At 35.1% G+C, this 27,001-nt stretch overlaps 7 protein-coding genes, 2 long non-coding RNA genes and 1 pseudogene across 17 annotated transcripts; 7 read left to right on the top strand and 3 right to left on the bottom strand.

Annotated features, from left to right (window-relative positions):
- Positions 1–14: 14 nt before the first annotated feature.
- On the top strand, positions 15–3,268 carry LOC110229003 (65-kDa microtubule-associated protein 5-like). Its single transcript, XM_021027673.1, has 6 exons — positions 15–666; positions 904–1,092; positions 1,203–1,427; positions 1,512–1,715; positions 2,207–2,362; positions 2,473–3,268. The coding sequence occupies exons 1-6, from the start codon at positions 559–561 to the stop codon at positions 3,061–3,063; spliced, it is 1,473 nt and encodes a 490-aa protein (XP_020883332.1). The 5' UTR covers positions 15–558; the 3' UTR covers positions 3,064–3,268.
- Positions 3,269–3,850: 582 nt separating this feature from the next.
- On the top strand, positions 3,851–7,204 carry LOC110229007. 3 transcript variants are annotated; one of them, XR_002332523.1, is made up of 4 exons: positions 3,851–3,972; positions 4,062–4,500; positions 6,381–6,439; positions 6,910–7,204. It is a non-coding gene; the product is annotated as an uncharacterized LOC110229007 (long non-coding RNA). The 3 variants fall into 3 exon arrangements; XR_002332522.1 differs by having other exon boundaries at positions 3,851–3,967; XR_002332521.1 differs by having other exon boundaries at positions 3,855–4,500.
- On the bottom strand, positions 4,510–6,736 carry LOC110229008. Of its 4 annotated transcripts, XR_002332527.1 has the most exons (4): positions 6,320–6,736; positions 6,145–6,184; positions 5,427–6,033; positions 4,510–5,204 (listed from the first exon to the last, which is right to left on the bottom strand). It is a non-coding gene; the product is annotated as an uncharacterized LOC110229008 (long non-coding RNA). The 4 variants fall into 4 exon arrangements; XR_002332524.1 differs by having other exon boundaries at positions 6,145–6,374; XR_002332526.1 differs by having other exon boundaries at positions 5,427–5,761; positions 5,867–6,374.
- A 1,625-nt stretch (positions 7,205–8,829) lies between the features above and the next one.
- Positions 8,830–10,087, bottom strand: LOC110229005 (annotated as a pseudogene).
- A 3,808-nt stretch (positions 10,088–13,895) lies between these two features.
- LOC9315365 (oxysterol-binding protein-related protein 1B) lies at positions 13,896–15,704 on the top strand. Its single transcript, XM_021027676.1, has 4 exons — positions 13,896–14,297; positions 14,384–14,539; positions 14,628–14,795; positions 14,878–15,704. The coding sequence occupies exons 1-4, from the start codon at positions 14,154–14,156 to the stop codon at positions 15,502–15,504; spliced, it is 1,095 nt and encodes a 364-aa protein (XP_020883335.1). The 5' UTR covers positions 13,896–14,153; the 3' UTR covers positions 15,505–15,704.
- Positions 15,705–16,387: 683 nt separating this feature from the next.
- On the top strand, positions 16,388–18,688 carry LOC9315366 (peptidyl-prolyl cis-trans isomerase FKBP16-4, chloroplastic). Of its 3 annotated transcripts, none has more exons than XM_021030002.1 (7): positions 16,388–16,646; positions 16,761–17,174; positions 17,355–17,478; positions 17,562–17,657; positions 17,740–17,817; positions 17,892–17,932; positions 18,018–18,688. In XM_021030002.1, exons 2-7 carry the CDS (start codon positions 17,155–17,157, stop codon positions 18,043–18,045), a joined length of 387 nt encoding a protein of 128 aa, XP_020885661.1. In that variant the 5' UTR covers positions 16,388–16,646; positions 16,761–17,154; the 3' UTR covers positions 18,046–18,688. The 3 variants fall into 3 exon arrangements, with proteins under 3 accessions (XP_020885661.1, XP_020885662.1, XP_020885663.1); XM_021030003.1 differs by having other exon boundaries at positions 16,761–16,901; XM_021030004.1 differs by having other exon boundaries at positions 16,390–16,646; positions 16,761–17,116.
- A 496-nt stretch (positions 18,689–19,184) lies between these two features.
- LOC110229400 (oxysterol-binding protein-related protein 1B-like) lies at positions 19,185–19,767 on the top strand. The gene has a single exon (XM_021029463.1). The coding sequence runs from the start codon at positions 19,396–19,398 to the stop codon at positions 19,645–19,647; it is 252 nt and encodes an 83-aa protein (XP_020885122.1). The 5' UTR covers positions 19,185–19,395; the 3' UTR covers positions 19,648–19,767.
- On the bottom strand, positions 19,737–21,816 carry LOC9315367. Of its 2 annotated transcripts, XM_002881103.2 has the most exons (9): positions 21,455–21,814; positions 21,325–21,374; positions 21,134–21,230; positions 20,941–21,036; positions 20,723–20,803; positions 20,447–20,538; positions 20,270–20,362; positions 20,096–20,164; positions 19,737–20,001 (listed from the first exon to the last, which is right to left on the bottom strand). In XM_002881103.2, the coding sequence occupies exons 1-9, from the start codon at positions 21,761–21,763 to the stop codon at positions 19,836–19,838; spliced, it is 1,053 nt and encodes a 350-aa protein (XP_002881149.1). In that variant the 5' UTR covers positions 21,764–21,814; the 3' UTR covers positions 19,737–19,835. The 2 variants fall into 2 exon arrangements, with proteins under 2 accessions (XP_002881149.1, XP_020885121.1); XM_021029462.1 differs by lacking the exon at positions 20,941–21,036 and having other exon boundaries at positions 21,455–21,816.
- A 694-nt stretch (positions 21,817–22,510) lies between these two features.
- Positions 22,511–23,186, top strand: LOC110229398 (F-box/FBD/LRR-repeat protein At4g26340-like). Its single transcript, XM_021029453.1, has 2 exons — positions 22,511–22,642; positions 22,769–23,186. Exons 1-2 carry the CDS (start codon positions 22,589–22,591, stop codon positions 23,087–23,089), a joined length of 375 nt encoding a protein of 124 aa, XP_020885112.1. The 5' UTR covers positions 22,511–22,588; the 3' UTR covers positions 23,090–23,186.
- A 2,171-nt stretch (positions 23,187–25,357) lies between these two features.
- On the top strand, positions 25,358–26,453 carry LOC9317218 (mavicyanin). Its single transcript, XM_021029673.1, is given in 2 exon segments — positions 25,358–25,848; positions 25,851–26,453. Coding segments are annotated over 2 exon segments (597 nt in total). The 5' UTR covers positions 25,358–25,745; the 3' UTR covers positions 26,345–26,453.
- The last annotated feature ends 548 nt before the right edge of the window (positions 26,454–27,001 follow it).

A 27,001-nucleotide genomic window follows, 5' to 3' on the forward strand; every position in this document is an offset into this window, starting at 1 on the left:
TATGAAAGGCCCATCAGGATACAAGGGAAGAATTCAAAAGATGTGTTACTCTCTCTGATCATCGCGCCAAACTCAGACGCAGAGAATCAGTTACATTTTCTGTTCAAATGTAACTGATTGAAACATAGAAGAAGAAACAGCTCAAGCTAGAGCATAGAAGAAGAAACAGCTCAAGCTACAATGAGGAAATAGCCATGAGAATCCTCAGAGAAACAGAGAACAAAGAAGAAGAAGAAGATAACAAACTCAACACAAATCTCATAATGATCCTAAATCTGTTTTTGCTTCCTTTTAACGCATCTTTCTTCACAGTCTTGAGCTCCAAATGATCTCCACCGTTGAGCCAAACTTCTAATCTCCACCTTACACGTGTCTATTACTCTTTTCTCTTTTCCTATATCAGTTACTCTCTCTGATCATCGCGCCAAACTCAGACGCAGAGAATCAGTTACATTTTCTGTTCTTGATCAAGATCAAATATCTTGATCAATTTTCTTTTCCGCTTTGGAGAACCGTAACATTGAACCACCAACAGAGCGGACGACGCCGGAACTAGTAATGGCAACGCCGGAACTAGAAATGCCGCCAACGCCTGCTTCTTCTACCACCACTCGCTCTTCCCTTCCACACAGCACCGCTCGCTCTTCCCTTCTTCAGGAGTTGCAGGTAACTCCAATTTCTCTGATTTCGCTTTTCTCCATAGTTTAATCAATTTTCCCGGATTGTTTCGAGTTACTATGCCTTTGAATTGCCGGCGAGTGTGATTGCCGGCGAGTGTGATTGCCGGCGAGTTACTTAACAATTGAATATCAAATTTGTTTTTTTTGGGTTCATGCTTCTGATAACTGACTCTTTCTTCCCTTGATTAGTTCGGAAGTTACCACAAATTTTATGCTCATGTAGGAACTATGGCTCGAGATTGGTGAAAGTGATGATATTAGAGAGAAGATGACGCAAGAACTTGAGCAGAAATGTCTAGATATATACAAAGAAAAGGTTGATGAAACTCGCAAGTACAGAGATGAGTTACAGAGATCGTTATCTGAAGCTGAAGCAGAAATTGCCAGCCTCAATTCTACACTTAGTGAACAAGTAAGTTTCGTTTTCATGGGTATGGTACTCGTAGATCACTGCATGTTTGTTTCATAGAGAGCAGACATGATTTGTTTTCTTATGCATGTTATTTTTTTATCTTTGAGAAGAAAGGAGCCTCTTTAAAGGATCGCATTTCCACTGTAAAGCCTCTACTGGAAGATCTGCGGATGAAAAAAGATCTGAAAGGGAAAGAACTTTCTGAGATACTGACACAAATAGCAGAGATCTCTTCTAACATAGCGGGGAATGATTACCCTTGTAGCTCTGGCGATCTGACACAAACAACATTGGATGGACTTAAAGCATATTTGCAGTATCTTCACAATGAAAAGGTCTTCTTATATTTATATGTACACATTAGGTATTTGCTCAAAATGTTTGTGGTTATGCGCTTATCATCTTTATTTCAATTTCAGGCTGTTCGACTGCAGAAAGTAAACTCGTATATCAGTGTTGTCCATGAGTTGTCAGAGATAATGTCATTTGATCTCTCTGAGGCCTTGCTTAAAGTCCATGAAAGCTTGACCGGATGTTCATTAAGTATTTCTGATGATACACTTGCTGGATTAACAGAACTTGTAGAGTCTCGGAAGAAGGAGAAACATCAGAGGCTGCTTCAGGTGAGCAATGAATACTTCGGAACTGTTTTGACTTATAATTTTGCATTATATTTGATCAGTTTGTTATCCGAATAGAGTGCACAAATGAGCTAGTTTGCTGAATTACACTTTGGGTTCAGATATTACGTGTGAGCAACATTATTCACTTTCTTACCTACTTGACGAGCCAATTTTGAGTGCTGCTTTGTCAGAAGTCTAATAATTAATTTGTAGCTCCTGCAAAAGCAGCCTAGCATATGTTTGGCAAAATTTAGACATTGTTACTTACATGCAGGTTGGGATATCAGTCAAGATTTTTGTGGTGATTTAATATATATGTATATGATTTCTGATTATTGCATTCAAGATTAGGAAAATCGCGTTTTTATTTGGTAGCCTCTAATTTAACCTTGTATCATTTTTTCACTGAAATGAAGAAATTCAGGAAATCCAAGAAAGCAAACCATGGCTAGTACGAATTGATAATCTTATTTTTTTTTTGTTTATTTCAGTTACAAGGTTTGCTAAGAACAATGCATGAGCTGTGGGAGCTAATGGAAACACCTGTGGATGAGAGGGGAAGATTTGGCCATTTCAGTAGTTTACTCTCTCAGGCAGCTGATGATGCCTTGGAGAAAGGGTGCCTAGGTCTGGACATTCTCCGGGAGGTAATGCGATCATATTTTTTCCTTAGTTACATATATTCATCTATTCTGCTATATATGTCCAATTCAGAGTATCAAACTTTTTACCAAGTCTAATATTTTTTTGGTCATAGGCTGAAGCTAAAGTGGAAAGACTGAATGCCCTGAATGAAAGCCAAGAAAAAATGAAGGAATTGGCGGTGTCTGAAACTGCAACGCAGCACCTGCCGGAAGAACAATTAGGTAGTCCAGATACACAGGGATCAAGCTCCAATGTTGGAGATTCAGATGCCGTTAAAGCTGAGTCGTTCATTAAGCAGGTGCTCCTGAAGATAGAAGAAAGGAAGAGGGGCACTGGTTCTGAAGTATCCATAGTACTTTATGACCATTTAAGTAGGCTCTTTCAAAGCTACTACACTCTCCCAGAAATGGAGAAAGAATTTCGAGCTACTTACACCACTTACGATCCAAGTGCTAAATTGCCGGGTCATTGCTTTAAGTTGTTTGTAGAGAGTATCGATGGTGCTGAAGGAGGTGGTGGCGCCGCTTATTTGAGACGTTCGCTCGACTTTTCTCGACAAAGAAAAGAGGCAGAAGAGAGGAGAATCGGAGAGGAAGAAATGGAACAGAGGCGAGCTTTTGGCTACGAAGCAGAGGCATCTGGATATACCCGTACAACTGAAGAGGAGATACGAGGAAGAAGAGAAAAAGGAGGAATAAACTAAACAGAGGAAACTTGTTCTCTTTCTCTTTTGTTTCGAGTTAACAATGTTGTAAATAGATGACTGTAGCCGTGAATGGAGACGTAAAAAAAACTATAAGCAAATGAGAAAAGAAAAGAACAAATAAGAGAGGAGCAGCAGAGAGACAAAGAGAGGAGGAGATTGAGAGGTCAAGTCATAGAAGTCAACATCACATCTCTTCACATGCAATAACATACCATTGTCTTGTCTTGTCTTATATCATTTTGCATCCCAACAAAATTTAAAACGCAACTCCAACCATGAAACACCAAAACACCAAAACTTTTTATTATTATATTATTAAACTAGATGATCACGCATACCGCTGGGTAATTTGTGTTTTACAATTTTGTAGTTTAGACGTCTTATTTTATTGGATTGTAGTTAAATGAGTTTATAGTACATTAAATGGTATGTTACTATAGTGTATTTGTTTTAGGGATTATATATATTTTGTTTTGGGTTATGACATACTTATATAGAATATATTATAATATAATAAATTTTGTTGTCATGGATAATATAATTTTTTCAGATAATAAAATTGTTTTTCTTATAAACAGTAATTTTTAAAAAAAAACAGTAAAACATTTTTATAAAAGTATAAGCAACATTCAAAAATAACTATGTTAATGCCATGTATTTAATTTTTGGGCCAGTTTCGTTGGTATAATAGCCACATTTTATACATCAGAAAAATGTCTAAGCCCATTTAGTAACTCAGGCCCATAATCTGATTGTTCCAATTGGAACAAACGACAACAACTCTCTTCTTTGTCGAGAATTTTTTTTTCGAGTTCTAAAAGAAAACAAAAATAGCGATCGTTGAGTTTCTAAAATCATGTATAGAGATTTGTATGGCAACCGAGTGTATACGAATTAAAAGGTAAGGTAATTCGATTAATTGATTTTATATAATTGAAAAGAATACCTAATATTAAGAGCGAAACTCAATTTTTTCGATTTGTGTTTGATCTGAGGAGCGAGAATCTATGATTATCTATCTTATTTCATTCAGAGAGGCAACAATTTGAATGGATAGGTAATTTCTTTAATTTGATATCACTTTTTTTTGTAAAATCAAGTTCGACAATTATGTTCTAAAACTAAATTGATTTGTTTTTGATGAAACTTGGGCAAACTATGATCTGAGGAGCGAGAATCAATGATTTCGGATCAGATTTCATTCAGAGAGGCTTCGATACTTTCTTTTATTTGATTTCATTTTTTTGAAAATCAAGTAGTCGAATAATTTTCTAAAACTAAATCGATTTGTTTTTGATGAAATTTGGGTAAAATATTATGCGTGGAGCTTCATGGATTAGGATTTCCGATTGTATTTCAATCAGAAATCCATGCTTTCAAGGTTTTGGATGCTGGCGTATTTGGACATGTATGAAGGTCGAGATATTGAAAAAGGTAACAATAAAATATCTTGACTGAAGTTGCTGTTATAACTGAGTGCATTGCATATTTTTTTTCATACCGATTTATATTGAGATTAAATAAAAATTCATATGGTAAACAAAACAAGTGGAAAACTTCATTGCAAATTGCAAAACATTATTCAAAACACAATCAAAGTGAAAAGAAAACATAACAAAGACAACATATGCTGCCATAAGAAGCTTCACAAATTGGTACTTGTGAAACAATCAACAGTGGTGTTAGTTTCTGTAAGTTTTTTTTATTTGGACAACAAATGGGGAAAACCATATTAGACGCCTTTTTACAATACTTTTCATGAGAAAAAGATTCTAAATTTACAATGGTAATAAAACAGACATTCCTTCAACCAACTCCAAAACTTTCACTATAGAGTTGATGCTTGAGATCTTCTTCTCATGGATAAAAATGAGAGGATCGTCTAGTTCCTACATAAACTGAATTCCAATTCAGTAACTTCTATAACTGATTTGATACATCAGGAAGTATTATACCCTTTTGACTTCCAAATTTCATGGTCGTTGGTCGTTGCTTGACTTGAATTCCTCCTGATTAGCCATTGTCTGCCTAAGAGCTTTTTCTAAAATTAGTATCTGCGACCTTTGATATTAATTGTTCTGGCGGATTCCTTCAATCAATGTACTTTCTTCATCCATTTTCTTAGACTCCTCAGTTTCCTGTATGAATATAGCAGAAAACTTTTACAGAATTTTGTTCACAGATACCAAGAAACACTGTCAAAGACAGCATAATTCATTACACAGGTTATAATTATAGGATACTGCAAGTTATTTTCAGATATTTATAAACATAGCTGGCGTTGATTAACTTCGTTATCTCCATAAACATAAGCTAAACTTTTTTTTTTTTTTTTAAGAAAATTAGCTTAGGATAATAACCTTTTCTAACTGGTGTTTTTGAGCCGCTTTAGTTCTTTCATTTCTTATCCTTTTCTCTTCTTGCTTCCTCCACTCCTTTTCTAGCCTCTACAAAGATATCTCCATATCATCTTTTCCTAATTGTACATGAGGAAAAGCAGAAGGGACCTTAATACTTGTTCCATACTTAATTTTTGCATTATAAAAATGTTTCTTTTGGCTAAAGGGCTAAATGAATCAAAAGTTTGCATTAAGATGTCTACTAAGAGCCTTTGTACCCTCTGGGAAGAGTTTCTTACTTGTTGACCTCTGGCTTGCCTCCAAAGCAGCCTCTAATTCACTTTGTTTCAAATACACTTATACACAACAAAAAATAAATGTAAGTGTCAGAGTTCTAAACTCAAGAGGAAAACTAAAAATGCTAAATTCCTTGCTTAAAAAAAAAATTGTACAAAATACACCTTATGCTCGTTATTTTCTTTCTCCAGAGCTCTGTTGACTCTTTTAGATTTTCTATGGAAATTCCAACAGCCTGCTGCTCCCGACCATTCAACTTCATCTGCAGTTGTTTCAATTTAGCCAATTTTGCAGCCAATTGACTACGTACCTTGTTACTCTCTATTAGAGTCTGCACACAGTGGGAATAAATATTACTCATTAATCAGACTACATAATTGTAATGTAAAAATAGTGATGCCTACGTAACAAACAATTAAGTTCTTAAAGACTAAATACTTACTTTTTCATAATCCGCGTGAGGACATTAGCAAAAGTAGTACCTGCATAAGTTCATATTTTAACAAAGGTGTTGTTAACAAAGGACATTTTCAATGGATGAGAACTCTCCCGATACTGTCATCAGAGACTTCTTGATACTAAGGAACAATCTCTATAAGTTCATATTTTTATCATACCTGTTGGTCTGCCAACACCATTTCTAAGCTCTCTCCTGATGTTCCCGTATATCCCTTCCAGGTATGAAGGATTTTGGTCTGCACACGCCAACTGTTTTTGTGTGCCTTCACGTCTGAAAGGTAGGTGATTGCTTGAGCCCCAGCCATTGTTGATTGATGAAGTGATCTGCTGCTTTTGCTAGAGAAACGTTTAATGGTTTTGCTTGAATGGTTTGTCACTGTGATATTGCCTCATATAAATTAGAGAATATGCTCTTTTGGATAAGGAAAATCCGTGTGGAAATTATTCTAGTTAAGATTTTATGCAACTGAAATGGTATGTGGTGATAAATGTTCTTATTAGTTAGTTTTGAAATTGCGATACATTTAGGTTTGATTTTCATAGATTCGAGGCAAATTGTTTGTTTAGATAAGGTAGTTTCTCTTTTATTCGTAAATACTTAATAAGAAGCTTCTAAAAATGCTTAACAGGAATATCTACATTTATGATTGTCTGGTTGGTATGATATGGTATCTGAAAATTTATTGAGTCTTCGAGAAGAGGGTTATGAAGTGAGCGGCAAAACTTATATTTCAATTTTGTTTTGCAGTTTAGGGCTAAGAAAGGCTTCGATAATTGTTGCGAAATGGGCCTCGACCACCAGAAGTTAAATCCAAATAAGAAAACGGGTGGGGCAGCTACAGAGATCCGCGTGTTTTTAATGTTGGTTAATAAAATGATTTCCGTAACAATCTTTCTAATATTCTTTGTAATAAGTGTAACCAAATGACTTTCCTAGTGTCATTAATACTTAAATATCATAGGTAAAAAAGTCATTAAGCATTGCTCAAATAATAGTGTAGGGATTTAAGATTATTTTTTAATAGTTTTATAACTTTCTTCTCTTTCCCATCCTTTTTACACGAACCAGCAAAACTCTCCTTTCTACTCCGCCGTGGAAAGCTCGAAACTTTTTTCCTTAGCCGTCTGATACGACGAAGTTGATCCCGAGTATCACCAAGCTCATGCCTTGTCGATATTTCCTACTCAACCGCCGATGGCAACATCCTTGGCATTGCTTTCTTACAATTGCTAAACTTATTTTCTCTTTTAGTTGAAGTAAGACTTTCTAATGTGATTATGAAAGCTAAGGAGAACACTTATGAATTGGATTTGTTTATTGTGTTTCTTTAATCTTGGAGGTGATATGAAAGCTAAGCAGAAGACTTATGAATTGGATTTATTTTTTCATATTAAATTTTGTTTTTGCTATGCGTTTTATTTTATACAATTTAATCGGATTTAAACAGAAGGGTCCAAAAATCGAATAGCTCCAAACCGATATAGATATGAGTTTAGTTTGATAATTAATCTGAACTGAAGTATTTGTTAAAAAAAAAAAAAAAAAAAAAAACTAATTAATCCTATAAATGTCCGTAAAAGGGTTTTTTTTTTTATTCTTGTCTGTTGTCTCTTTCATTTAATTTCCGGAACCGTCGTGTGGGGTATTTCCGTTAACATCTCCATGTGCAAGACGGCGAGCAGCAAAGTAGTGATGAACAAGGAGGAGCTGCTTTTGTTCGTTGAAAAGAAGCGGAAGGAGGTTTTCCGTAGGGATTGTCGAGATCAGAGTATTAATGAAACCGAATCCGATCTCGAGAGCTCCATGGACAAGACGGAGAGCAGCAATGTAATCAAGAGTAAGGAGGATTCCTTTCTCGGCCTCATAGACCTTGTCTCTTTATTAGCTCAGAAGAATGTTGGTCGACCCACCAGGATTCCCCCGCCCGAGATCCGAGTATCTAAGTTTTGGGCTTTGATTGGGCCTATCAGATTCAAGAATGAAACCCTTATCTCATTTACATTATTGCCTCTAATTCTTGTTTCTTGTTTCTTGTTTCTAATTCTTCCCTTATAAGAATTAGAAACTTCTTTTGCGGTTTGACCAGAAAAAAAAAAAAAAACCTATATATATGTTTGGGGCCTTTGGGCCCATTCGTAAAGGTAATCCTATATAAATGTCAACAAACCCTAGGGATTTTTTACATCTCATTTCCAGAACCGTTGTCTGGGTTTAACATCGAATCCGATCCCGATGGACGACGATATGGCGAGCAGCAAAGTAATCATGAATAAGGAGGAGCTGCTTTTGTTCGTTGAAAACAAGCGGAAGGAGGATATCCGTAAGGATAGCGATCTCGCCCTCACGGAGCTTGTAGAATCATTTGTTGCTGCTAATATGGAGTCGTTAGTCCAACTTATTAAAAAAAAAAAAGATGTCTGATTCGGCCTCCCGAGATGGGACCACTCCGAGTATCCAAGTCTTGGGCTTTGATTGGACCTATCAGATCTGATCTAGAGGTATCTTGTTTACATTATTGCATGAGAGATTATCAAATCAATAATAATGCCACCAGTGATCCCTTTCTCAACACTTTGCTTCTTGAAAATAACGTGCCTATTATTCCTGGTGAATTAGTCTTTGAGTGGTTCCTGTCATTTAGGATCTATTGGTTGTAGCCCTCTATTAAGTCAATAAGAATCAGTTTACAATCATCTCTTTTGTCTCTTTAATTTACAAAAATAGCATCTACTTTCCATAAGTCTCTTGTCAATATGGCTCATTTTTAATTTGAAAACATTTTCCATATATAGGAATTCCTTTAAAGTCACAAGATCATAAATAAGTTGGAAACTAGTAAGTAGGAAGTAGTAACCATAGATATTCTTGTCTCGGGTGTTGGAGATATCTATTCAAATGCCAACTCTTCCGATCAACAAGTGAATCGGAAACCTAACAACTTTTTTCTCCTCCCACGAATCAGCAAATTCTGCTTCCATCTCCGCCGTCAAAAGCTCCAAACCCTTCTCCTTAGTCGTCTGATACGCCGAAGTTGACCTCAGATAAGTCGTATACTCTTCAAACACCATTTCTCTCTCCGTCACAAACCTAACCGGCAAACTTTGACTTTCCGTTGAGTCATCATCATCATCTACTTTCTCGAACGGAAACTCAATTCCTCTGTACCCATCCTCCAAAAGCCGCCTCGCTTTATCCCAATACGGTACAAGTTTCTCATCGTAAAACCGCCGGAAAATCTTGTCCACGGCGGCGTTGACCTCCGGATTGGTGTAGCACCACGCGGCCGTTGGGTTTCTTGAGCACGTGTTTCACGTTGCTGTAAAAGGTCGTGAGTTCGAACCAGTGAAGGGCTTGTGCGACGGTGACTAAATCGACTGATGATTCTGGTGCCACTAGCTTCTCGACCTCCGATGACGACATCGTCGCTGGAGTGAGCTCGTAACGGACGTTGGGAAGCTTTGCAGCAAATTCAAGTTGCTTTGAGCTCGTATATAGAATTTTTAGATTCAAAAGTCTATCAAACCCAAACATGATATAGAATTTGGAATCAAAATTGAAAGTAATTTAGAAATTGAAGATGATTGTCACCGATCGTGAGGCCTGGCCGCTTCCGGCGCCGACGTCCCAAGCAAGGTCGTGGCACGGCGTTTTCGATGCGATGAAATCAAAAAGTTTGGTCGGATAATTGGGTCGAGCTGCTGCGTATTGCTCCGCTTGCTTGATGAATAATTTCGCCATTTTTTCGTCTTCTTTGTTTCATCAACACGCAAAAAGCTTTAGATATTTTCACTTGGGTTGGGTGGAGAGAAGCGGGTCAAAGTTGAATTGATCACGATCATAGATTGGTCAAGGAATCTAAAAGAGTAGAAGATACCCACTTTTTCATGGGAAGGTCACATTGTTAATATGGGCTGCTAAATAAAGTGGTCACCATTCGATATTAGGTGCTAAAGATACCCACTTTTACACTTGCTCTCTATAGGATTATACAATAGTTTAAATGGGCTTTTATATATTCTCCTTAGACCAATATAAGGAAAGTTAACCGGCCCATTACTCAGTTTATGAAACATATTGGAGATTACTGGAAGTACTTTTTTGTTTGTAACTGTTATAAAAAAAATATCAGTAGGTAGGTGGTAAATAGTTAAAAAAAAGCTAGGTATTAGTAGTAAATAATAAAACTAGTGGGAATAGAATAATGAAATTCCCATAAATGGAATGGTAAAGTGGGAGATCTGGAAATTGGTGAAGAAAGTCTATGAAAGTGACAACCATATTTAATGGTAAATCCTCATTACATCATGTCGAATTTCATTTGTCGGGACACTATTATTTTACCTTTCTTTGGCCCCTCGATTAAAAAAAGTTAATACTAATCGCCAACTTGTTTTACCATTGACTCTTTTATTTGATTTTTACCTATCGATAATTTATTTTTACTCTTGTTGCCTAGAAATGCAACATCACTATATATGAAAAGTTTATTACTAGTATTAAAGAAGAATGCTTATTATTTAGTTTTATATTAAATTCACGTACGGAGTATTTCATTGGATTCTAAATTGATCGACAGCATATCTGGAATCAAAAACATCTTTATAACATATTATCAAGATCGAATCATTGTTGTACAACATAAAAAATTCCTACCATATTATATTAATTCGGGGTACTGCAATTCAAATAAATACTATAATAGCCGTTATGAATTGTGATTCTAATTATATACGCACGGGATATATGTAATTTGTACGATGATAAATATATTTTATATCACTGGCAAATTTTCAAAAAATGATTATAAATTATAAATGAATATATGATAAGAATTTTAAAAGCATATTGATCTATAAGAATCTCTTTGCATATGGTAGATACTATATGAAGAGCGGAAAAACTGTTACTGAGGAATCAATCACACAAGATTATTTTGTGATTTTATTTTATTATTTTACAAATTTCGCTGGCAAATTTTCAAAAAATGATTATAAATTATAAATGAATATATGATAAGAATTTTAAAAGCATATTGATCTATAAGAATCTCTTTGCATATGGTAGATACTATATGAAGAGCGGAAAAACTGTTACTGAGGAATCAATCACACAAGTTCGTTTTTTCTTGTTATGATTTCCAATCAGACAAGTATATGTCTTGTCAAACAAATAATTTGAAGATACGAAATTTGTAAAATAATAAAATAAAATCACAAAATAATCTTGAGATGTTGACCCAAAAAATACAAAAAGGAAAAATTGAGATGTTTCGTAACTTCGTTAGTGTCACCATAAATTGTTAGTAGAATCCAAATCTTGTTTTATATATTCAGAGAAGAGCAAAGCACAATGGTCACAGTAGTAGTCATCACAGAAACAGAAAGTTTCAGGTATCTCTTAACTGGGAAAACGGCCTATTCCTCCCCAAACTAAGTTGCTTTGGCTAATTCATCCCTGAAACTTTGTCTCGTGCCTAAACCCACATGAACTAACATAGAGTTTGAATTTTCTCCCTGAACAAAACAAATCCGGACTAAACCCACAAATCGTTAAACGCCGTTATTGTTCCAATAAATCCGAACATCATATTATTCCAAAATGACATTATAATCCGAGAATTAATCCAAAATTTACATCATATTCTAATAATTAATCAAAAATTACATCATAATCCAAGTACACTATCTATTCAATTAGGTTCTTCATCCATCAGTTAGGCCAGATTTGTTTTGTGCATATAGGAAATTCAAACTTTATGTTAGTTCATGTGGGTTTAGGCATGAGATAAAATTACAGGGATGAATTAGCCAAAACAACTTAGTTTATGGGGGAATAGGCCGTTTTCTCCTCAAAACATAGTCGCTTAGATCGATGATGTAGCATTCTAGTCGAATGTTCGTTAACGGAACAATAACGGCGTTTAACGATTTGTGGGTTTGGTCCGGATTTGTTTTGTTCAGGGAAAAAATTCAAAGTCTATGTTAGTTCATGAGGGTTTAAGCACGAGACAAAGTTTCAGAGATGAATTAGCCAAAACAACTTAGTTTGGGGAGGAATAAGCCGTTTTCCCTCTCTTAACTCCAACTCCCAAGTTTCAATTGTATTTTCTCTATCTAGCTCTCTCTTAGTCTATACTCTGAAACAGAAGGAATTTTCTTTTGAGAGCTTTTCGTTCAGCCCAAAGGTCTCTCACTCTCTGGTTAATTATATGCAAAGACTCACATCATCTAATACTACTGAACATATACATTGAGTGAGAGAGACGCATGGAAAGGAGACTGAGACTTAAGCTGTAGGCCTACTCATGACATGTGGAAGTCAGTGCTCCTACAACAAAATTATTATTCACATTAATTCCAACTGAATCAATATTAAGCGTAAGTTACTGTTTAATTCGGTTAGCATAGCTAATTTTATTTAAGTAGCTAACCCGTGAACATGGACGTTCTCGACACAAAGTTTCGAATTTGTTTGTTTTGCAAAGAAAATCTGGTGAAGACGGAGACCATTTACATTAATAAAATATTATATCATGTGATAATGATAATTATTTGTTATATGGAATAATATTAATCAATTTTTGAATTGAACAAGAAATAAAAGTTTGTCTTACTACTAATAATTTTCATAAACGGAGACTTTTACGTCACGGAGAAATATTGGTTTGTTCATTATTGCATTAATTGGATTTATTAAGTAATTAAGTACTACTCCCTCTGTTCTTTTTTATAGGATTTTCTAGTTTTTCAGATATAATAAACAAACATATTAAAATACATTATTTTTGCGATTTATAATTTCCAACAACTCTAACCCAATAATGTTTAGTTATTTTTTTTGAATTCTATAATTTATCATTAATAATTGTACATAGAAAAGTAAGAAAATCCATATTTTTTAAACCAAATATTTTCAACAAAAATCTTATATTGAAGAACGGAGGGAATACCGTAGTTTCCTTTGCCCAAAAAGAAAAAAAGTAAGTTCTACCAAAAAAAAAAAAAAAAAAAAAAAAAAAGTAAGTAATGGGAATATTGAGTTGTGGTGTGGTAGCAGAAGCTAGTCAGGTGATAGTGAATCTTACTACATGTTCATGACACGTGTCGAATGTTAAGTACAGGGCTGAAGTAAACGGAGTCCGTTTAAAGTAACGCCTCGGCCGTACCGTTATTTGAAAGCCGCTATTTTCGCATAACCGTATAACTAGGAAGAGTCCTCTCATGCGATAGATAAAAAGTTCATGTAATTATTACTAGGAGTACAATATAAGGATTGACAACAAAATACAGCGAAGAATAAAAATTAACTTCCGCAAGTTAGAGAAATAAAAAAAGTCAATGGTATTCAAAATTCTCCGCTATACAAGAAAAATGTCCCAAAAAGTAGCAAAAAACAAAATAGGTTAATATATAGTACCATGCATGTACATCTGTGTGTGTTGGTTTTTGGTGCGCTTTTGATAAATAGATGACTGTATATCGAAAATTATGGGGATGATTTTTGCTAGCTTCATTTAAAATTTTCGAATTAGTGAAAATTATAAGCAAATGAGAAAAGAAAAAAAAAAGAGAGAGGAGCAGCAGAGAGACAGAGAGAGGAGGAGATTGAGGGAGACTCAGGTAACTTAAGACACAAGAAGCCTTTTCTTTACTACAAACGTTTTTTCTATCTACCTGCCTTTTTTATATTGAGCTGTTGTTTACTTGATTCCTTTTATCTCAGAAGAAACAATTAGTGAATCCGATGATGATAATGAACAATTTGATGAGGCTGAGGAGGAAATTGATACATGTGACTCTCTTTCTTCAAGTTCATTCAAAAGTATTGGATCCGCTTTTCGTACATCATCATTCTCTTCAGATGATGGTTTTGAGTCAGAGGATGATGTTGATCCTTCTATCAAGACTATTGGATCTAACTATCCTCATGTCAAACGACGAAAGAAGTTACCTGATCCGGTTGAAAAAGAGAAAAGTGTTAGCCTTTGGTCAATGATCAAAGACAACATTGGCAAGGATCTCACAAAAGTTTGTCTTCCTGTTTACTTCAATGAGCCTTTATCTTCTCTACAAAAATGCTTTGAAGATTTGGAGTATTCATATCTTCTTGATCAAGCATCTGAATGGGGGAAAAAGGTAATACGAATATGCAAATGACCGATATTATTTAGAATTCTTTTATGATAGCCTCTTGATTTTGCCTAGCAAATGAAAAATTTCAGGGCAATAACCTCATGAGGATTCTGAATGTAGCTGCATTTGCTGTATCCGGTTATGCATCAACCGAAGGAAGAATATGCAAACCTTTTAATCCAATGTTAGGTGAAACATATGAGGCTGATTATCCCGATAAAGGCCTTCGATTTTTCTCGGAAAAGGTATCTCTATTTTCATATGAACACTTATTATAAGCTTTACTCATTAGGTCTGGTGAAGATAACTTTCTCTTGTGAATTATGTTTTCAGGTGAGTCATCATCCTATGATTGTGGCATGCCATTGTGATGGCACCGGATGGAAATTTTGGGGAGATAGTAATTTAAAAAGCAAATTTTGGGGTCGATCAATTCAGCTTGATCCTATTGGTTTGTTGACTTTGCAATTTGATGATGGTGAAATTGTACAATGGAGCAAGGTATGAATCTTTAGTTCTTTTTATATAAAAAAAAAACATTTGTGGATGATATGTTGCTTATCCTTCTCTGTTCAAAATATAGGTGACTACATCAATATACAATCTCATACTTGGTAAATTGTATTGTGATCACTATGGGACAATGCGGATTGAAGGTAATGGCGAATACTCATGTAAACTTAAATTCAAGGAACAGTCGATGATCGATAGAAATCCTCATCAAGTTCAAGGTATAGTAGAAGACAAAAATGGAAAAACAGTGGCTAAGTTGTTTGGAAAATGGGATGAGAGTATGCTCTATGTGATGGTCAATCAAGGAAAGGTGAATGAATCTCATCTTTTGTGGAAACGAAACAAACCTCCCGAAAACCCGACAAAGTATAATCTAACACGGTTTGGGATCACATTAAACGAGCTAACGCCTGGTTTAAAGGAGAAGTTGCCACCAACAGATTCAAGACTTAGACCAGACCAAAGGTATTTGGAGAAGGGAGAGTTTGAAATGGGAAATGCGGAGAAGTTGAGGTTGGAACAAAGACAAAGACAGGCGAGAGAGATGCAAGAGAGAGGTTGGAAACCAAAGTGGTTTAGAAAAGAGAAAGGAAGTGAGACTTATAGATACGTTGGAGGTTATTGGGAAGCTCGAGATTCTGGTCGTTGGGATGATTGTCCTGACATCTTTGGTCAAGTTCACCAATCCATCAAGTAAACCAAAAAAAAAAAAAAACTCCATGCATTCACTAAATGTTTTCATTTTTATTTTGCTTGTTGTTGTTGTTTGTCGTGTTTTTTTTTATGGGTTTATACATGCCATTTTTTCCTCTGCCAAAGAGTTTGTGGTGAAATAAATGAATTTCTCCTTGTATTTTTCTTGTGGTCCCTTAAAAGGAAAGAAAGATATTCTTGTTAGGTTGAAATATATAGTCTAAAGAAATGAAAATGCAATGAGGAGAAAAAAAGGTGTGCTTGAATTATTCATATAGAGTATATAGTTAATAGCCAAATGGTGAAGGATTTATTCAACTGTCTTGGGTCGCGTATTTTTATCAAATTTCATGACAAGATATTATGCTAATTCACGTTTTTCTTAAACACATTCAATAAAATGCACCATATATTTATATCGACCATGACAATTTGTTTAGTTGTTTGTGTTAATACTGGCGTTATGTCACACCAGTACACCACTCAAGTTCTAACCTCATAATACATGTTATTGATAAGAACAATGTACTATATTCATCTAAAATGCCAATGCAAAATTTTATCAATTCTGACTTTATCTACCTAATAATTAGTAATAAACCCTTATTCATATGGTTAACTAGATATAGATGGATCAATGAACAATAAAGTTGAATCCAAGCAAATTGATTCATTTTGCATGACTCATGACTGAGTATATGCATATTTATAGAGTTATGTTTTTTGGACCCTAAGCATAACAGATTTTTTCATATCATGTTATGGCCGATTTGTTTCTAACTAGAATAACCTTTTTAGTGTTGACAGACTTTTGGTTGGAAGATTTGTTTTTGAAATTTCAAAAAATCGTGTTACATGAGATTTAAAACGACAAGAAGTTTGGTTGTAAAATGGTGGTGACTTGAGAGAATCTTAAAATCTAGAACTTGTGGATGAGAATTCCAGTTTTATCTATTTCTCTCTTCTTCTCGGTCTCACATACAATTAAGGGCACACTCTGAAAGAAGGCAAGAATCAGTTAGTTTCTTTGTTTTAGACAACAAGAATCTGTAAACTAACGCAAAAACATTGAAACAATGATCTTAACAATGAAACTTGTTCACCCTCTCCATCACTCTCGGTCTTCCTCCATTCCCTTTTCATCAAGTACACACATCTGTTATCTTTCTCTGTCAATTACTTGTATGTTTTGAACCAAGAATCAAGACACGGATTAAGCAAAACATTGTTTTGTTTTGGGATTTTTGTTATAATTTTCAGGAAAAAGGCAATCCAAACTGTACCTGTGCTCGTTACCTTCTCCCGGCTGCGAAAAGGTCATCGGACCAAAGACTGTCCTTTCTCCAGCGCCTGTGAGCTTCGAAGGGAGAAGGGTTTTACTTGGATGTCTCGTCGCTACCGGTTAGATTATTCTCTAATCAGTTCTTTGCATCTCCACTTAAGCTAGCTTTCAATCAGTGTATCAAAATTCTTAAAAGAGTTGTTGTAAGCATAGATATCTATATGCATGAATTGTGTTCTTGACTCAAAATTCAATCTTTTACATACAATTCTCTGGAGCTACGAGCATCCAAGTTACCGGAAAGCGAATTAACGACTCTCCCTAGTGGTCTCAAGTCCGTACTTTTCCCCTTCACTACATAACCCCAAGAGCATGCATGATGCATTATTTAGGTAGAAAACAGCATTTATGAGACATTTGAAATGATTCAGAACTCGCTTTCCCGCGTAGAATCTGGAATCTAATTCAACTAATTTGAATTTGATAGAGTACTCTGCCCGGCAAATTGGATAGAAAGATAAGAGCCTTTATCGCAAAATTCAATAGTTTGGTATCTATTTATTTTGTTCCAGGTACTATGATATAAAAAGTTGGCAATGGAGTAGAGGCTGTGAATACATTTTCTGGTTAACTTTGAAAATGAAAATGCTAACAGTTTTCACAAGCCGACAAGGACTTGGCGTTGGAGGTGGAACGGTCAGTATAAGGAAATCTCACAGAATCCATTACTGTACTTGAATTTGCAAGGATCCTTCACTGATAATAAAGAGTTTTTGCAGCCTTACGGGTTTGACGTTGGACAATCAGAGAGAGGCAATGTTCTGAAAGGACTAGATCTTGAAACTGAAAGGCTTCACAAACCGAAAGGCTGTCAGGTTAGTTCTTGAAACCGAAAGGCTTCACAAAGTCAGGCCACTCAAAGTCTTGTTTTGATGACCCTCTGAGGTTTATATACAGAGATTGGTGATTATTCCTCCCGAGCTGGCTTACGGGAAGAAAGGAGTGCAAGAGATTCCTCTAAATGCAACGATAGAGGTAACCAAGTTGAACTGATTCGAATTTTGTTGGCTCCTAAAGTGGTGTGCATTTATGTTACCTTTCTTTTGCAGCTTGACATTGAGTTGCTATCAATCAAGCAGAGTCCTTTCGGGTATGTGAAATCAATCAACTAAAACCCGGTAAACTTGATCAAAAGAACGTGCCCTGAAAGCTTTCTTTTCGGTTTTATTCTGCAGGACGCCAGTGAAGATCGTTGAAGGCTAAAAGGACTAATGAAGCCAAAGTTGTACCATGATTTTCTGTGTACACTCCCCACCAAATGTCCACACATCAGTAAAACTATAAAATTGATCAAAGCTATGGAAGATTCAGCTGTATGAAAAGAATCTGTTACTGGAAGATCCAGCGATTTGTAGCCGGAGATCACCTAAACGACGGAAACAAAAAAGCATCGGAGAAGATAAATAGTCAATAAGCAAAATCGACGATTTGGGTTTCATTGGGGTTTAAATGTTAGAAATTTATCTATAACGATGCTGATGAACCAAGGGAAGCACCGATTCAGTCTCTGGAGATCTCGTAAACGCCGGTAATTCAAACAACCACCGGAAAAATAAGAACCTTGTTCGACAAAAACTTCAAGCCAATGACCCAGGGATCCTCGAAATCAACACGATTTCGGCATGCAACTACAATAACCAACGGAGGCGGCTGAGGATTAGAGATGATTCTAGGGTTTTTAATGGAACCGTCGGAGAAGAGAGTCTCAAACTTTTCTCGATTTGATTTCCTTTTTTCGACTTAACCTTAATTCCCACATTTTATTCTTTATTTACATATTTGTTTATTTTGTTAATTTTTTTTTTCTTTTTTAAATGGCAAATGGCATGATTGTTATTAATATTAACTATAAAGGTTAATTAGTCTTTTTACTTAAAATGTGGGTTAGTCTAGTAAACTAAATGAAACGGGTGTCATTTAAGTTATATTAGCTAAGTTTAGAGTCATTCTAGGTAAATCATACTAAAATTTAATATTATTCAGTTAATAAGTATATACATATTTATAGCTTAAAATTTAATATTATCTACCTAATAACCCCTTCTAATGATGATGGCAGTTGATGAAACAGTTAACTAGACAAGTTTGTAGAAAAATTAAATTATGTAGGGAACAAATATGTCTACTCATAAGAACAAATAAATGATTATTGATACAAAACGTATATATTAGTATTTTCTTCTCCCTGACCCTGTGTCCCAGTCTACCACAAAATGCTAACACTTTTTTTTTTCTGGTTGCCTAAGGTTTAACATATCAACTATAGGAAATTGTGCCTTAACATTATACTGTTGTGGCATTAACTTTCTTAGATAGTGAAGTGGAAAACATGAGTCATGCAAAATGAAGCAATTTCTTGGATTCAACTTTATTGTTCAAACAATAACCAAATCTGGTGGTCCATTTACAGTTTTTACATGCATACATGTATCGTGATTTGACCATTAATTAACATTCACATGATTGTTCTCTATATAAATCATCCATCACCCTTATACTCTTTCTTGTTCCTAAGCAAAAGCAGAGTAATAAACCCAAAGACAATAATAAATAATGGAAGCTAGAGTAATTTCTTGCACTACTTTTGGAGACGACAAGGTCGTGAAGATTGTTGTTCCAAATCATCAAGCAATTACCAAATACAAAGCCGGAGAAAACGAGACTACTGTTATTGTTTCTGATGATACGTGCTCGGAGAAAGATGTCAAAGAGATTAAGAAGTGTTGTGAGAAGCTCGGTTACGTTTACGAAGGCAGACTTAACGAAGAGTACACTCAAACCAACACTGGACCCGGTTTGGTCTGAAAATATCATAATTTCAGTTAACTTTCTATGTCTTACTCTTTATGCATTTGCTTTATATGTTCTTAGTTGTGCATCTCTTGGTGATTTGCTGCTATGAATGAATTTCTGAGTTATTACTTATTAAGTTTTTATTACATTAACGCTTTTGTGTATAAATTACATTTCTTACAATAGTTACATTGACCTTATTAATCACTGGCCTCTATGTCAGGAGATGATGATTCGGGTTTTTGGGTAGTAATGGAAATGGCTTCTTCTATAGCTTGAAAGAACGTAGCAATTTTGTAAGTAAAGAACCCAACCAACATTGGTATCAACTCCAAATGCATGAATCCATAGTCAGGAACAAGTATTCTGCAATATATGAAGAAGTCGCAAGTACATATGATTGATGTAACCAAGTTGATTTTGATGAAAGATATGTGATGCACAAGAAAGAGATACTTACGCGTTCCATCTATTGAATATCATAACCAACACAACGGGGACTAGTAACCGTGGCTGGTTAGCTGCACCTCTATCAAATCATTTCAGTGAAACCAAAGAAAAAAAGAGATAAGTGAGTGAGTGAGTGATTTCAATATAGATAACTGATAGGAATTTGAAGAGAAGCATTTAGTACTTGACAACTCCTCTGGCTCCATCTGCCATGGCATCTACAGAGTTACCAAGCATCCTCATATATGCAAGTGAACCCATCAAGCCAGCACCAAAACTGTAACAAAATATTCAACACAAATTAAGATTGATTTAAAAGTCCTTAAAGAGACTTTGATGTTCATTGCATGAGAAGACAAACCTAAGTGCTATCTCTGGGGTGTATGAGATATAAGCTGAGACTAAACCAACACCGCCAATACCGAGTGTGAGAACCTGTATCTTATTTTTCAGCTGCAGAAAACAATCCAAAAGTCAAGAGAGTAAGAACTGAATGCCTCAAAAGCAACGGAGTAGCCCATGAAGGTAAAGAGTAGTGCTTATACTAGATATCTTCATGAAATCCCAAACCGTAAAACGAATAGCCATACATGATATTTGTCATACCGTGCAAGGATTAGCTAATGAAAGGAGGTACCTTGAAATATTGTTCCCTGTCTTTAGCAGCCTGTACTTCTGGGTCACCACGTGGCCGCCTCAGCTCCCTAAACATCACATCCTGCAGCACACATTAGAAAATGTTTAATTTTGCCAATTCTGATCAATGTTTCCAATGAAACATGACATTTCAATTGGTGTAGAACTAATCAATCAAAGCACAAGTGATCCATCATTTGCAAAGATAAACAGACTTACACTGCCACCAGTTGCAGCCTTAGTTGCTCTATCCCATTTCTCTTGCTCACGACGTGTTGGTGCCAGCTTCCATTTAGGAGACACAATAGCCTTACTCTAATGACATTGCAAACAAAAGTAAACTTCAGAGACATAAACAATTAGCAATGTGGCTTTGTCAAATTGGCAAAATGATAATAACAATCAATCTCACCATTTGCTTTTTAGCTTCTAACTTGGAGGTGTCAAGAAGATCTTTCACAACGGGTTTAGAAGACACTGCAAGCTCTTTGCTTAAATCAACATCCATACTATTTTCCACAGATAACAACAAACAAAGCAACCATTGAATCAAAATGCAAGAAAATAAAAATCTGATTTTTATCAGTTTAAAGGAGAGAGAACCTGTCAAGACTCATAACTCTACTAAAGCTCAGAAACCCAGAAGACTCTTCCTGTTAACATATCACAAAACCCTAATGAGATTTAGTGAAACCCTAAAAATTGGGCTAATTTGAGGGAAAAAAGATTGAACCTTTGAGGGAGATGGGTCGAGAGAAGAATCATCAGGAGAATCGAACAATTTCTTCATTTGATCCATAAAATCTCTGTTCCAGATTAAGTCTGTGGAAGTAATGGGATCTTCTTTTTCTCCTCCCCAGTACTTTCGAAGCTTGGTGGTGGTCGGAGGACCACCGTACTCTCCGGGAGCAACGCCGGTGGACCATTTCTCCGGTTTCTTATTGGGTAGAATGATTTTGGTTGGTAGACGAGAATTGGGTGATTGATCTTGAGGAATCGGTGGTGTAGTTGATGTTGCTGAGATGTAACTAAGAATCGCCATGGATGAGTTTCTTGTGGATGTTATGATGATGATGATGATGACGAAGACAAAGTTTTCAAAGTTTATGTGTGTTTGGTTTTAAACAAGAAAAAAAAAAAAAAAAAAAATCTCAGCTTGTGGTAATTTTGGACTTGTGATATTTTTTCATAACAAATATGGAAAAATGTCACAAAAAAAAAAGGAGAATTCGGAAAAAAATAGAATCTTAACTTAAAATATATTAAAAATAAAATAAAAGAAGAGAATCTCTTTAATTTGTATATAAATCCCAATTGTTGTATGTTCTCTTTGTTAAAGATATATAAGTTTGAACCCTAAAAGGCTAAAACATTGGTGTAGGTTTCTTCATCGAGAGACAAAGATGTTACCAATACACATAAGTACCCAACAATTCATCAAAAGTATAAGTCAGGGATTTGAAGACAGTATTAGCAAATTACCTGACGATTTGCTCATAGAGATATTGTTGCTTCTCCCTACAAAAAATGCAGCATCTACCATAATTTTGTCGAAACGATGGCGATCTCTTTTTACGGTGCTATCACAAGATATGTATTTCAAGTTAAAGTTACTTTTGAAGGTTGAAACGGTACGGTACTAGTAAAATTATTGCTATCATGATTTAATTTTATCACAAAAAAAAAAAAACATTTATTGTTATGATCAAATTTCCAACGTCTAATTATTTCTGTTGTTATATATATATATATATATATATATATATATATTTCATTGCAGGTTACGTGTTATCACCCCATTAACTTCTCCCTGCTTAAAGGGTGTAGAATATGTCCACCAAATAAAGTAGATTGGTTGCAACCATTTATGTTGTTTCTTCAAAAATCTCCTAAAATAGAAGATCTTTTCATCGTCGACAAGGTTCGTAACCCCCACTCATGCAGTTTTGATGGACTAATTAATAAATATCTAAATTGAACTAGTTAAACGTTATGTAGTTACATATACTTAGTACTTAGTACATATATCTTTGATGTTGCTTCACAGACAAACTCGGGCTTCCCACTTCCATTCAACCCACCGATTTCTGTTCCAGAATGTTTGTCAATCCATCTCAAGATCTTTGAGTGGCAAGGATATGGAGGACGAAAGGCAGAGAAAGAAGTTGTAAAGTACATATTGGCCAACTCTACGTGTCTAATAACAGCTTACATCTCCATTGAATTAACGCACCGTCGTCATAGAGGTAGAAAGAAGAACAAGATGATGAAAGAGTTAGCATCTATGTCAAGGGTTTCAACATCATCTCAGCTTATCTTCCCTACTCAATCTAGTGATGATTGGAGTGATTTTTCTTTTTTTTTGTGAGAGACTGATATTGTTTCATTTTTTTTTGATAACCCAGTATCCAGACCACACAGTGATCTGACTAGCCCACTGGACCTAAGCCCGCGTCACAGGGATTTTTAAGCCTCCACTTAAGGGCCCCCTGATAAACTGGTGGTCTGGGGCGCCTGAGCAAGTCCGCAGGTAAATTCCCAGGTGGCCACAGGAGTGAGAGAGTGAAACTGCGTCTGGGGAGGATCGATCCCTGGCCTAGACCAACAGGGCGATCCTTCCAGCCAAACGAGAACCACTCGCCCACCACCATGTGGTTTGTTTCATTAGATTGTTTCATTAGAGCATCTCCAACTCCACTCTATTCTTTTCTCTAAACTCTATTTTAGAGTAACATTTTCTCCTAACCCACTCTATATTTTACTCTCTAAAATAGAGTAAATGATAGGATTGCTCTATATGTAGAAACAACTAGAAAGTTAGACCAATGAACGTAAGAATTCAAGAAAAGGCATCGAAAATGCTATGATTAAACATAATAACCAAGAAAATAACAATGACTACAGAGACACATGCAGTGCATCTTCAAAACAAGTTTAGAATTCCCAATCTCGTTAGGTAGTGGAAGGTCCCAGTAAAAGTAGTGAGTTCTTGCTATTGTCTGTTCGGAACAAGCTTTCTCTGTGATCGGACAAAAATAAGCAATGAACCCCTTTTTCTCTTTATGTAAATCGATGTTAAGCAACATGTCACTGTCATCCCCAAGAGAAATGGTCTCGCCTAGACCTGAGTTTGCGACCTCGCGGGTGACTTTGGAGATTCGATTGCATTGGTTAGAGAACTCTTGTTCTGAACTCAGCCATCCGTTATGAAACACATACAATGTTACGAGAACTAGAAGTGGAAGAAGAGGACCAACACCAAAATTCGAAAGATGGGTTTTCTTGTAAGGTTTTGAGAAAACTCTTTTCATAAATTTTAAATTCGCTGAATAATTAAAGAAGCAAAACCTAGAAAATAGGGATTAAAATCGACCTAAAAGGAAACAAAAACCGACGGATAGACTTTGGTTACAAATAAAGTAAACAATCTATCTAAAATAAAAGAAAATTATTGAACCAACGCAAATACGTTTAAAGTACACCAACACAATACAATAAGCTTTGATGTTGTAGTGTTCCTAATCTAAGATTCTTAGATTATGAATGAATTATTTACGAAATGGTTATAATGTAGCCAGATTTTGGTTTATATACAAATGTAGTTATAATGTTTTTCTTCGAAAAGTTAGAACTCCTCCAAAAAATAGGATTTTAAGTATTCGTAACATATATAGAAAGGAGATTATCTTATTTATTTAAGTAAAAAATTTATGAAAGATGTAAAGATTTTGTAGTTTTGAATTCGAGATTCTTGAACCAAATGTATATATTTTATCATTTAAATATAAACATAAATATAAATATAAATATAAATAAAAAAATTGTTTACCCATCCGCTAAAGAAAATTTATATAAATGTATATAAAGAAAATTATAAATATAAAAATATAGTAATATAAGATAAACAAAAAGTATATGTTTTTAATTATTAATGGGATATATGGATGTATGAGACTAATGGCAAATTCTGTAAATAGTCTAATAAATCTTGGGTAATTATCTAAATAGAAGCCAAATCATTGTGAGAGCGACACATCAGCCTGACAATCTTGTTAATAACACATGATGATAAGGTTTTTTTTTTAAAATGTTTCTCTATTAATATATAGGGGACAATCTATCTAAAATAAAAGAAAATTATTGAACCAACGCAAATACGTTTAAAGTACACCAACACAATACAATAAGCTTTGATGTTTCCCACCAAAACGTTTCCTTAGCTTTAGCTTCCAAGGTGAGTGCCTTTTGATGTGCTTCAGCAATGGTGAGAGGGTAGAAGAAGTTGTTTGTCGGATCTTCTGTTGCCGCAAGCCGCCAATGAAAAGTGACACCATTTGTTGGTCTGGATCCATTCAGATTAAGATGCCTCAAAAGCGAAAAAAACTCAGTCGAATATTCTTCTACTGATCTCCTTCCTTGTCGCAACTTCTGCAAGCGTTGAAACATCACTTGATCATAGTTGAATGGTAAGAACATCTTACGCATCTTCTTCTATACTGATCTTCTTCTTCAAATCGTCCCATGAAAAGATTTATTTACTTTATATATATGTATTTGATTAATTATGTATATAATATATATTTTGATCACGGTAACAAGAAAATCTAGGGACCTTGACCAAGTCTTTGATAGGATTAGGATTTATAAGATTGGTTCGGACTTCGGACCTTACATATCATTATTTTTAGTTTATTTTTGTTAATCACGAAAATATTGATTCTATCTGTTTTCTATTTTAAATAAAAAAAACCTAAAGTATGATTAAATAAAGCCTTTTATCGAAAATATCACTAGGAATTATCATATTATAATATATATTTTTTTGGTTAAGATAAACATTAAAAATCATCAAATTCCTAAAGAGAAAAGGATTATCTTAAACGAGACTTCGGGTCTATATAAACAACATAGTGCTCTCCCAACTTCTCACCAACACAAACTCAAAACTTCATAAAATCTCTTACAAAGTTGTATTCTTTCTTTCTTAGCTGCTTAATTCTTTCGTTTTCAAACAACAGTCGATCATGTCTTTGATCAAAAGCAACGTTGTCTTTATTTCTTTGCTGATTCTTCTAGCACTTTGTGGAGTTTCCATTGGAGGAACCGTTCACCAAGTTGGTGACTCTAATGATGGACGATTATGAGCGTCAATTACGAGAGATGGGCCTCTTCAAGAACTTTTCATGTCGGAGACTCTTTGGTCTTCAAATACAACAAAGATTTTCACGACGTCACTGAAGTCACTCACAATGATTTCAAGCTGTGTGAACCGTCTAAACCGCTAACGAGATACGAGACCGGATCTGATACCGTCATTCTAACCAAACCAGGACTCCAACACTTCATATGCGGATTTCCAAGTCACTGCGATATGGGACAAAAGCTTCAAATCCATGTATTACCGGCCTCTTTGGGACATGTCGCTGCTCCGGTTCCTGGACCCGTCCGATCACTAAGCTCTTTGACGTCTCCTTCACCGTCTCGGTTGACTGATTCACCGGTTAATAATGTTCCACAGTATCAGATGGGACCATCACCAGCTCCACTTAGCGTAGCTTCATACTCTAGTGTTTGGATCGGACTCTGCTTCCTTCCTTTACTTTCTCTTTTCATCTTAGTTTGATAAATTTACACACGTTTTGTGTTTTGCTTTTAGTTTGACTTCTTAGTTCTTATGTTTGAGAGACTTTAAGTTGTAGATTTTTTTTCCTTGAGTTGTTTTGTTTACTTAAGTGAGGTAAATTTATTTATTTTTGATCTCCTTTTGCTTGCTTAAATTTTTTTACTTCTTGCACTTTCGCTACCGAAAAAGTGTCCATACTCCATAGTCCATAGCATATGAGACATCGGAAAAGTGTTCTTTTCTTTTTTTTTCTAGCTTGTCAATTCAAAATCTCTACTAATTTCTATTTTCTACGAATATAAACCAATGAAATAGTGAAAATCATATATCTCTCTCTTATATTAATCATAATTAACCCACATAACTCAATTTGTTGTTGACTCATTCTCGTAAATTATGTTGATTCTAATTCCAAATTAGATTAGGTAGGAGTTATCTTCTTCTTTTTTTCTCACTAGATATATTTTAACATATAATAATTAAGAAGATAATAAAATTTGAATATTTTGTGCATGTTAAAAGCTAACTGATTAATTGTAATTCTACCATGTGTCAGAGTTTTCAACGTTTAGGTTTATATAGTAAGATCTATAATATATCCACAACAACAAAAAAATCACATTAATAATTCTTTACACCAAAATATACGTACTTTAA

This window comes from Arabidopsis lyrata (assembly GCF_000004255.2).
Source record: "Arabidopsis lyrata subsp. lyrata unplaced genomic scaffold ARALYscaffold_4, whole genome shotgun sequence".
Lineage (NCBI taxonomy): Eukaryota > Viridiplantae > Streptophyta > Magnoliopsida > Brassicales > Brassicaceae > Arabidopsis > Arabidopsis lyrata.